This window comes from Dermacentor albipictus, chromosome 4 (assembly GCF_038994185.2).
Source record: "Dermacentor albipictus isolate Rhodes 1998 colony chromosome 4, USDA_Dalb.pri_finalv2, whole genome shotgun sequence".
NCBI lineage: Eukaryota > Metazoa > Arthropoda > Arachnida > Ixodida > Ixodidae > Dermacentor > Dermacentor albipictus.
Window position 1 is genome coordinate 25701750 of NC_091824.1, and position 11121 is coordinate 25712870.

Here is an 11121-nt window from a genome sequence, read left to right on the forward strand (position 1 = left end):
TGGCGCGATTCGGCTGTAGGCTTGGGCCGGCGGCGCGAGCGGTAGACGAGCAGCTCCGATTTCAGTGGAGATAGTCGGAGACCTGTGTCTTGGAGGTAGGTTTCGACTTCAGAGACCGCTGCTTGTAAGGTGCATTCTATCTGACCATCACTGCCCTTGTTGACCCACAGGGTGATGTCATCTGCGTACAAGGCTAACTACATTGGTGGGGTTTAGTGTTTCGATTTCGATGTCTTGCTGATCATATGCGTTAAGAGTGCTTCGTAATGTGTAGCTAAGCCTTTGCGTTCCGTAAATAGTGCGCGAGAATGGAGTTTCCCAGGGGGGTTTATACCGATGGAAGTAAATACTTTCAGTAGGTTCAAGATCTGCAAGTGTGAGAAATGTGTCAAGCTTCCCGCGAGTGGCACTAATGTAGGATTGCAGCAGTCTGCATTTGTATATATTGTTCGCCGACAGAGATATCGACAGCGATTTAAAGCACCAACCACGCGTCTCAGCTTTATGCTAATCTGATCTATTTGGTCATTCCAGGATACATGTTCATTAAAAATTACTCCAAGCGTCTTTATTGATTTCGTTACTGAAATTTTGTATGGGCCTAGGGTAACATGGTGAGGTAACTTTAATGATGTGCCAAGTGCTCGAAAAAGGACACATTTTGTTTTTGTTTCATTTAGCGTTAAATTGTTTTTAGTGCACCAATCGCGAAGCTTATAACAGGTGTTTGCTGATAGTGCCTCGAGAGTACCTAACTTTCTTCCAGTAAAAAATAGTGTGCAATCATCAGCATAGATTATAAATTTGCAATCTTCGTCGATGTTGATTATGTCATTGATGTAATATAAGAACACTACAGGCCCTATAATGCTGCCTTGTGGCACCCCTGTTTTAATTGGTTGTGTGCGTGATTTAAAGCCATTTATTTCAACGTACTGAGACCGCGCACTCAAATACGACTGAATAAGTTTGAGCGAGATTCCTCTAAATCCGTAGCATTCTAACTTATTTAATAATAATTCATGACTTACGCGATCAAATGCCTTACTGAAGTCCAAATATAATGCAAGTGTCAAAAGCCTGTTTTCGATATTATGTAATATGATTTCTTTTTGTGCTAGTAGAGCGCTCTCAGTTGAACGTTTCTTTCTGAAACCATACTGACATTCGGTAATAAGGTCGTACTTTCTAGAGAAGATCTCAATTCTATCGTTTATTATTTTTTCAAGGCATTTCGAGAAAATGGAGAGTATGGATATTGGGCGATAATTGCTTAAATTGTTTTTGTCTCCTGTTTTGTATATTGCGGTAACTTTTGCTAGTTGCATGAGCGTTGGAAAAATACCTGTTGATAACACCAAGTTGTAGATATGTGTTAGTACTTCCGCTATGATATCTAATACATACTTTATTGGTCGCATTTCTATGCCATCAGAATCACAGCTGCGACTATTTTTTATTCTACTGAATAGTGCAATTACTTCAGAACTGGAAGTTGGTTTAAGAAAAAGCGTGTTTGGTATCCGATTTATGCCGGTTGTTGTTTGTGCGCTGTGACTGGCATTTCCTATTTTCACGAAGAAATCATTGAATTCTTCTGCAAGCTCACTTCCGTTTAATGTTTTTCTGTCTATTTCCAGATTTTCGATTTTTGTTTGAGTGGCTCCTTTATTCAGTACTTAATTTAGCTTATTCCACATGGCATTACGTCGCTCTGGACGTTGTGGATCGAATATGTGGTAGTAGTAGTCCCTTTTTGCCCTTTCCTTTTCTGTATTCAACTTATTTCTAACAGTCTTGTATTCAGTCCATAAGTCCGCATTACGTGTTTTAACTAACTGCTGGTAAAGTTTATTTTTATGGTTTATCTGTCGCTTTAGATAGTTTGTTATCCATGGTTTCCGAGATTTGTTTGGTCTGTGATATGTCTTGAGAGGAAACGATTCAAAGTAAAGTTCTTTGAATGTTGTTATAAAGTTATTATACGAGTTGTTTGCATCTCCATCGGTCAAAATATCATTCCAATGTAATTGCTTGATACGGTGTCTAAAGTGCTCCAATGTTGCAGGTGTCACTGAGCGGTACACGAATTCTTCTGGTTTCACGTAGGCCGGGTTGGTGTGCATTTTCAGGAAAATAAATATAGGTAAGTGATCGCTTATGTCGCAACTTAGTACCCCTGAAATACTTTCTTCTGTTATAGAATTGGTAACAAACATGTCAACAATGACATTGTTGATTCGGTAACTCGTGTTGGCATAGTAATGACATTTTCAAAAGAGTTGCACTCAAGCACTGATAAAAATTCATTACTTGTAACTGAGTTCTTCAAGACATCTATATTAAAATCCCCACCGACAGTAAGCATATAATTCACAGCATTTGCATGTGACAAAAGACGATCAAAAAATGCTAGGAAATCAGCCATAGAACCGCTAGGAGGGCGATACAGAACGGCGAATACATTTGTACCCTTTTTGATACATAAGGTTTCGTAGTTTTTTGTGATAAGGCTGTATTCTTCAATTACTTCACAGAACTCAAGAGTTGTTAGAATGGCAACGCCGCGCCCTCTACTCTCCGTGCGGTTTAAAAAGAAATGGTTAAACCCCGGCAGAATGAAATGTTCTGACTCTGCTGCCAAAAGTGGCTGGAAGGGTACAGCTAAGCCCAGAAATGGGAAAGATGCTGCGAAAGAAGTGGAGCTGAAGGTTCACGAGCAGCCGGTAGGGGAACAAGAGAGAGAGATTTGTGAGAAACGGTCACAGAAGAGCTTGTTCGAAGAACGGAGGCCGGTGACGTGCTTTAACTGCAACGAAACCAGTCACATAGCTGTCGGCTGCCGCAAACCAAAAGTTGTTTTCGCGTACGTTTGTGACACGCAGACTAATGATGAGCTGCTCAAACCGCACCTGTCTAAACTGCAGGTGAATGGGAAAAGCTGTAACGTGTTGCGGGACAGTGGAGCAACCATTGACTTGGTGCACCCAGGTTATGTGAAGCAGGAGCAGTACAATGGCAAATGCGCTTGGATAAAGCCTGTGTTAGAGGACACGAGTGTCTGCCTTCCGGTCGCAGATGTGGTGCTCAGCGGGCCGTTCGGTGAAGTGTGTACTGAGGCGGCTGTTTCTAACAAGCTGCCGCCGCAGTACACTTACTTGTTCTCTAACCACACCGATCGCCTACTGAGGGACCAGGGTAAAGATTGGGTAGAGGGTAGCGTTCGGGCTCTAACGACATCTAAAGCGCGTGCCTTGGCTGCTAAGCTGGAAATGAAAGAACGGGATACCGACGTGGAAGTAAGCAATCCACACAGCGATGAGTGCGAAATTGAGCCAGAGAACCCTTCAGTATCTGTGAGTAGGGAGAGACTGTTAAGCATGAGAGATAGATTGCAGAAAATACAGAGGTGAAGGCTGTTAGGCAGTCAGGCAGAGCAAACAGTCAAACCAAGTTAGAGAGTGCATTAATGAAGAACACCGAATATGTCGATGGGTTATTTCTCCTGCCGTGCTCTAGCTCACTAGGTAGCATGCTAGCAAAAGGGACGAGAGAGGTTCTCATTAAGGAGCAAACAGCTAATTTGGCTCTCATCGTGACGGGTGAAGTGGCGACAGAAATTTCGTGCCTAAGTGGAATGAACGAAATTGGGGTGCAGAAGATGTGATGAGGGTCGCTGATTCTCAGGAAGCTTTGACAGACATGCGATTGGCGTATCTATATAACTTAATACAAGAGAACATGGGTTTGTTTTCACAAAATCCAGGAAAGACGGAACTGATGGCTCACGACATAGAACTCACATCCGAGGCTCCAGTCAAGTCACTAGCTTACAGGACGGCACCGAGACAGCACGAAATGTTAAAAAGAGAAGTTGAGCGGATGCTAGAACTTAAAATAATCGAGCCTTACGAGAGCTTCTATGCTTCTCCGCTCATTCTTGTAGAGGTCCCGGGTAAAGACCCGCCACCTTGCATTGATTATAGGAGGCTGAATGCGACAATCAAAGATCAGATGTGTCCCAACCCCCCATATTCAGAACTAGTGGCTCCACTGACCGATTCCCTAAGAAAATCGGCTCTTGAAAGAGTAATTTGGGATGACACCAAAGGGGACGCGTTTCAGGGGCTCAAAGCGGCTCTCTCGGCTTCTCCCGTGCTGCGTGCACCGAACTACGACCAACCCTTCATTGTACAGTGCGAGGCAAGCAATCGTGGGTTTGGGGTTATGTTGTGTCAGGAGGGTGACAATGGTGAAGAGCACCCAGTGTTATGCGCGAGCCGAAAGCTCACAGTACGAGAGGAGGCCTATAGCTCATCGGAAAAAGCAGGTGCATGCCTTGTTTGGGCATCTCAAAACCTAGCTAGCTGCTACCTTTACGGAACGACATTTGTCTTTGTGACTGATCATGGCCCGCTGAAGTGGCTGGCTCAAATGTCAGGCAAGAATCCCCGATTGTTAAAGTGGAGTCTAGCACTTCAGGAGCTGAATTTCAGCGTGCGCTATTGAAAGGGAGCAGCTAATGCCAATGGTGATGGTTTAAGCCGCGCCTTTTAGTTTATCTTGCCAGCTTGTGCTAAATTTCTTTTCGCTGCAACTGTATGCTTTTGTTTATTTGCCGTGAAGAAGCGAGAACACTTGTGGGACTGCCAGAAGTTAACGAAGTATAGGAGTTTTCACTGTCAATGTCAGCTTGGTCGCTTGGGGAGTACGGCTTGCGCTGCCGGGCCAGTGGTATCGTTCTACATGATTTAGGAGAAAATGAAGAGACAGGAGGCGAAGCAGATCTCTTCCGTCGAGCACCAGAGACTTCTCACCGTACGAGATCTTCCCCGTTGGCGGAGGAGCTGTTATGTTTGTGCCTTGGGATTTGCCTGACGAGAGGCCAGTGCTGTGGTGAGTCGACCGTTGAGGCAGCATTCATCCCCACATGGACACCCAAGTCGCCAAAAGTGCACGGCTTGGGTGTCCTCGCGGCTGCACGGCGTCAACGACGGAAGCGGCCGCCGGCTCACCGACTGCTATTCGGCCCCTCCTCGTGCGGGCGGCAATGCACCCCCCCCCTCCTTTGTGCGGCGGCGCCCAGGGGCAACCCTTTTACCGACCACCCAAGGACTATGTTTCGACACCTTGCCTTGCAGATTGTTCCCTTTGTCCTATGCCGGGCCATTGAACTTGCCCGGCGCACCATACCGACCGACCACCCGATTGGCCTGACGACGCAGCGCGGTGCCCGGAGGCGCCGGCCACTGAAAGCGGCGTTGGGACCACGGAGGCTGCTCGGACCCTCTCTCTCTCGACCTTGTTCGTCCTTAGGGACTGTCTGGGGAATCTGGGGACGGGATGTGTTATTTAAGCAGCTTGCAACTGCTCTGTTCGTCTCTCCTGTTAACCACGCCAACTTGTACATACTGTATAAAGAATTCTTCGCCGAGAAAGCTCTCCTCGTCTCTGACTCTGCGTGAAGTGGGGTCCAGACCTCCTGCCGGCCACGCATACCTCGGCACACGCAACAGCAGTGGCAATGTGATATATGAGACAATATATGTCTCATATGCGACAGCGCTAACCACGCCACAGGGCTTCACCCAGCACCTCCAACCTCAGATTCGTCAAGGGCTAGTGGGTCTGAGGACAATACCCCAGATAACTCAGGCAGAAGGGTCACATCTAGGCGTACTGAAGTGGCAAACGTTGGCAACGACATAAAGTCGTGTGCTAAGATCTTCCTTATAGAGGTGACCCATGAAACTCAGCCCCAGAAGACACTCAGAGCGTAAGCTATTCTTGACGATCAGAGTAATCGCTCGTTGGTAAGACCAGAACTTCTCAACGATCTCAAAGTGAAAGAGACGCCTATGCAGTACACGCTCCGCACTTGCTCCGGCAGTACCGAAGTGGTTGGAAGAGTCGCTCATGGCTTCTTCGTGCAGAGCGTGTCGGGCGAAGTCGAATTTCCTCTTCCGCCTCTCTTGGAGTGCAAGCCAATTTCCGAAAACAGATGGAATTGCAACACCTGACGCTGCACGGCACTACCCACGCTTGAAGGCTGTAGCAAATCGCCTTCCTTCTCTTGAGCAGGCCAGAATACTGCTCCTCCTTGTCTGAGACATTTTAAGAGCTCACAAGGTTCATCAGGCAATCAAGAGACTCCACGACGCGCCTTATGCTCAGAAGCTCGACCTCGGATGGGTCATTGTCGGCGATGTTTGCGTTGGTCGTACGCGGAAAACGGGTAGCGTCAACGCGGTCAAGACCCATGTGCGGGACAGTTGAAGACCTTCTCTTTCTGAGCAATGCTCAAATCATTTCTTTTAATGGAGGCGCCGATTCTCTACGCTGTGGATAAGGTCCCAAAAGATTTACAATTGGCAACAACATTGGATGACAAGCTGGCCCCGAATCTTTTCGAAACGACTAAACTTGACAACCAGCGTGCTCTATCCATGACAAGACATTCCTCAAGGTAACGAATAGTGAATTCACCCAAGACAAATTAAACAAGTGGGTCACCCCTCTCCCCTTTCCACACCGAGAAGTCGGCTTCCGAACTACAAAGAACAAGCACTGTCTTATCTGCTCTCACTACGCCGTACCCTACGAAAAAAATCCAGAAACAAGGAAACGTTTCGTGAACTTCATGAACGAGCTCTTCATCAAGGGTCATGCAGAGGAAGCTCCACCGCTTCACGTGGAGGAAGAATGCTGGTATCTGTCCATCTTCGGCGTTCATCACCCCAAGAAGCCTGATCAAATCCGAGTCGTATTCGACTCCAGCGCTCAGTATGATGGGGTATCTCTGAAGAGCGTTCTGCTGACTGGCCCTGACCTAAAGAACAACCTTGTGGGGATTTTGATACGCTTCCGGCGAGAGCCAGTGGCGGTGGCAGCAGACATCCAGCAAATGTTCTACAGTTTCATGGTTCGCGAGGACCATCAAATCTACCTGAAGCTCCTCTGGTTTAAGGGCAATGGTATCTCCAGAGAAATCATAGAATGCCGAATGAAGATTCACGTTCTCGGCAACAGCCCATCGCCAGCTGTTTCAACGTATGGCCTTCGACGGACAGCCCGACAAGCTGCGCCACAATTTGGTGAAGATGCCAGGAAATTTATTGAAAGAGATTTCGACGTCGATGATGCGCTTAAGTCTCTTCCGAGCGAAGAAGACGCCACTAGCCTGCTGCAAAGCTAACAACAGCTTGCAACAGCTAATATAAGATGGCACAAGGTGGTTTCAAATACACAGAATGTACTGAATGCATTTTTTCCTCAGGACCACGCCCAGGGAATGAAAAACCTCGACTTCCGCACAGACGCGTCGCTTACGCAGAGAAGTCTCGGTCTACTGTGGGACATAGGCGACGACAGCTTCGTCTTCAGGGCTCCTCTTCACCACAGGCCATGTACGCGGCGAGGAGTTCTGTCGACTGTCTACAGCCTTTACGACCCGTTAGGGTTTGTGGATCCAATAACGGTTCTCCGTGCCTTCTCCTAGTGCCCTCTAGTGCTTCTCTTGTGCCTACTCCGTCACCTCGTAACGAAGGTTTCCGAATGGGACACGCCACTTTAGGACGAAAAAAATCAGAGCTGGGACGAGTGGAAGAACTCTCTCCAGACGCTACATCACCTTCACGTGCGAATGATTTATGCGCCAGTCTCGATGCTTGAAGCCGAAAGTAGGGACATTCATGTATTTTCAGCCGCGTCCATAAGGGCCGTCGCAGCGGTGGCATACCTACGTCTGACTGACAAGGAAGGAAACAGACACGTCGGATTAGTCATGGGAAAGGCCAAGCTTGCTCCACAACCACAACACACCATCCCAAGGCTTGAGTTGTGTACAGCAGTGCTTGCTGTAAAGATGGCCGATTCCATACTACGAGAATTGGACTTCCAGCCGAACTCGGTCACATTCTACACGGTTGGCAAAGTGGCCTTGGCTTACACATACAAGGAAACAAGAAGGTTCTACGTGTATGTGGCCAACAGGGTGCAGGTGATACGTAGTACCACGCAACCTGAACAATGGAAATACGTTCACACAGACGAAAATCCAGCAGGCCACGCCACTAGAACGATTGCAGCGGCACAGCTTAAGAGCGCAAACTGGTTGTCCGGACCTGATTTTCTCTCACGACGAGAAGAGGATGCACGATCGTCGAGCTTCATCCTGCTAAATCCTGATGAAGATGGAGAAATGCACCCTGAAGTCTGCACTCTGGCGACGGAGGTGAACAAATGACAGCGACTCGGAGCCGAACGGGGCTTTCATAGGTTCTCGAACAGGAAATCTCTCCCTCGTGCTGTGGCAAGTCTGATCCAGGTTGCCTATCACGCAAAGAACTTTTCACAAGAAGAGGTAGCTCCCGTTGAGGCGCTCTCCAAAGCTAGGCTTGTCATCATTCGCGCAGTACATCAGGACGCATTTTGTGAGGAGATATGCTGTGAGGGGAGAGAAGGTTCACAAGGCAAGCTCGCTTCGAATGCTTGACTCATTCTTAGACGCCAACGGCTCGACCCGCGTCGGCGGCCGTTTTAACAGAAGCGACCTTCCTGACGATGAAAAACACCCTCTTTTAATGCAGGGTCGGCAGGCGTGCCATATTTCAGGAATGCCATATTTTAAATCACTGCAGCACCAAACGGGACTGAAAATTAATTTCCTTCGACAGAGTTTCTCAGATGGGTTCGTTCACTGGATGCGCTAGGCCTACTCGTAACGTAAACAACCTCGGCCGCAGGCGGGTGCTGATTATCCAGACTTCGAAGCTCGTAAACACATTTCCATTTGTTTTGAGCACCACAAAATACACATACAACAAGCGCAGACGTTGCGGCAATCTTTATTCGAATGGCTGCTTTAGCAGACGATCGTAACGAGCCCCGGCGGAACCCAGGGGGCAGGTTGGATTAGTCGGTGTCGTTCGAACTCGCTTCGGATCCACGTCGCACTGCCCCAACCCATGGTCGTCGGTCGTGTCCTTGTCGGCCTACTGTTACAACACTGTCTTTCAGGAACAGTAGCTGTGGAGCGCGTCGTGCGTCCAAAGAACTCGGATGACCGTTGGTGCCAGCGCCTTCGCATGGACGGCCGTCATAGGCGTAGCAGCCGGAGGATTCGCAGCCTCCGATTGGTTGACGCTTGCGACGCGTCGCAGCCTCTCACTGGTGCACGCCGGCGCAGCTTCGGCCTCGCGTCGGCAAACTTCTAGCATTGGCAGTAGACATAATCGCTGCGCGTCGTCACGCTTCGCCGTGTTCCCGGCAGACGCTTTTGACGCTTCGGCACGCTCCTACAAGCGAACGTTTCACTTTGCATTGGTCGGAGGAAGAGGGCACGCAACCACTGGACAGAAGCTCTGACGCGCGCCGAAGCCCGCTCCTTGGTTGCGCCGCACTGTTGTTGGGCTGTCTTCATTAGTCAAAGCCCGGCCTAAAACAGCCTGCTGTAAACTTGGCTTGAAACAATAGAGAGTTTTATAATTGGGAGCCCAAGCGGCTTGGGGACCCAAGAAAATTGCGGGCCGCAAGTGCGCATGCGCAAAACCCAAGCCAGTCTTGGGTTTTGCGTTCGCGTTAACCAAGACCCAAAAATCAAGAACTAGCGTGGGCCCGCAAGCCGTCTTGGGCCGCCCTCGCGGGAGACAGCGAGGGCGTACAGCAGATGGTCGCAGAGCAAACATGCTGTACTTCGACTAATTTTTGCCATTTCGCGCGGGTGAACTCGTAGTTTCGCAGTGCGTTACGAGAAAACACCAACTAAGAGCACTTGGTTTCGATTGGATTTGCTGGGCTTAGAACTGCACACTTAATTCGTAATACTAACCGGTACTAGCCCAGTGATTACGTTTCTTACATTTTATTGTTCGCTCTTTTTGTTCAAAAATGCATTCTGTTCGTTTTCACTTGTAAGAAAAGAGCTTCATTTTTTTTGCTTTCAAGCACCTTTGCGGTGTCCCTAGCGCTCAACCCAACGCTGTCGGCATTTGACCCAATCCTCAAACTCTGCTGCTCTTCTAAACCCAAGAGCAAGTGACGCAACACGGCTTGGGGGCCCAGAGCCTTGGGCCCCCAATTCTAAAACTCTAATAACTTAGTGATCTGTATGCTCTTTCAGATATGAAAAACACGTTTGAATAACGCATATATGCCTGTCCCAAGAGTTTCTTTTTATATTAGAAGTAACAATAGTGCACAAAATATCGACATCAGTGCTCGCGCGTAGTCTGTCTACAGGATCGCTTTGCAAACATCTATACGACGATGCCATATCATATCAGAAACTGTTGAACCATTTCCTTTTTTGATATCTCATTGCACAGCCAACTATGTAAGAATTAGGCGTGGATAGTATAATTGAAAAAATCTGTGTTGGAAATATTGTCACGTAGTAGAGACGGTGAAAAATGATGCAGACTCAATCGCAACGATAGCGGCGAGCAATGTCGGCAATCGTCGAAAATCTCATCTGCACGTGGGTCAAGCACGTCGGTTTGCATGCATCAGTTGTCGAAAGTTCCAGCGAATTCGCTGGTGCCCGCGTGCCTTCCAGAAACTACCACACAATTCGCGTCCCGTATGCAATCAGATTATACATGGTTTGCCGTCAACAGACAGAACCATCCACAGCATTCGTGAAACTTCCGATACGTCCAGGCGCATCCTGCATCGAGAGATAACGTTTAGCATTTTTTTAGCCGGTGAAATACGGTCACGGGATACAGATAAAGTATCCGTGTCAATATACTTATGCTTGTTGGTGCATGAAAGAAAAGTGAAAAAGTGGGTTCCGAGAAAATCAGCAAAAAAGAATTGAAACACCTGTATCACTCACAAAAAAAATCTAGAATAGCTAAAATTTACGTAATTCGTAGCTTGTCTCCTCCCGATTCTGGGTTCTGTCAAACCTAGCGCGTGAGCACCTCTAGGTTGTTTTGACGCATCAACACCGCAATGGGAGGCCTTCACAATAAGTGCATTGCTAGAAAGCATTTTCACAGTGTAAGGCCATGTTCTATTGTAAATGGTTTGAACATGTCAAGTTTGTCTTCTGCACATTTCTGGAAATGACATACCGTGAGATAATACAAGCTTGAGAACTGGATGGTTTAAATAAGG

The 11121-nt window shown here is 47.8% G+C and overlaps 2 protein-coding genes across 2 annotated transcripts; both read left to right on the plus strand.

Moving 5' to 3' along the window:
* Nucleotides 1–6640: 6640 nt before the first annotated feature.
* On the plus strand, nt 6641–7195 carry LOC139059510 (uncharacterized). The gene has a single exon (XM_070537932.1). The coding sequence runs from the start codon at nt 6641–6643 to the stop codon at nt 7193–7195; it is 555 nt and encodes a 184-aa protein (XP_070394033.1).
* A 588-nt stretch (nt 7196–7783) lies between these two features.
* LOC139059511 (uncharacterized) lies at nt 7784–8245 on the plus strand. Its single transcript, XM_070537933.1, has one exon. It carries the CDS (start codon nt 7784–7786, stop codon nt 8243–8245), a length of 462 nt encoding a protein of 153 aa, XP_070394034.1.
* The last annotated feature ends 2876 nt before the right edge of the window (nt 8246–11121 follow it).

Bases quoted from the DNA above. Each gene is read 5' to 3' on its own strand.
- LOC139059510 (XM_070537932.1), top strand. From the start codon at position 6,641: ATGAACGAGCTCTTCATCAAGGGTCATGCAGAGGAAGCTCCACCGCTT.
- LOC139059511 (XM_070537933.1), top strand. From the start codon at position 7,784: ATGGGAAAGGCCAAGCTTGCTCCACAACCACAACACACCATCCCAAGG.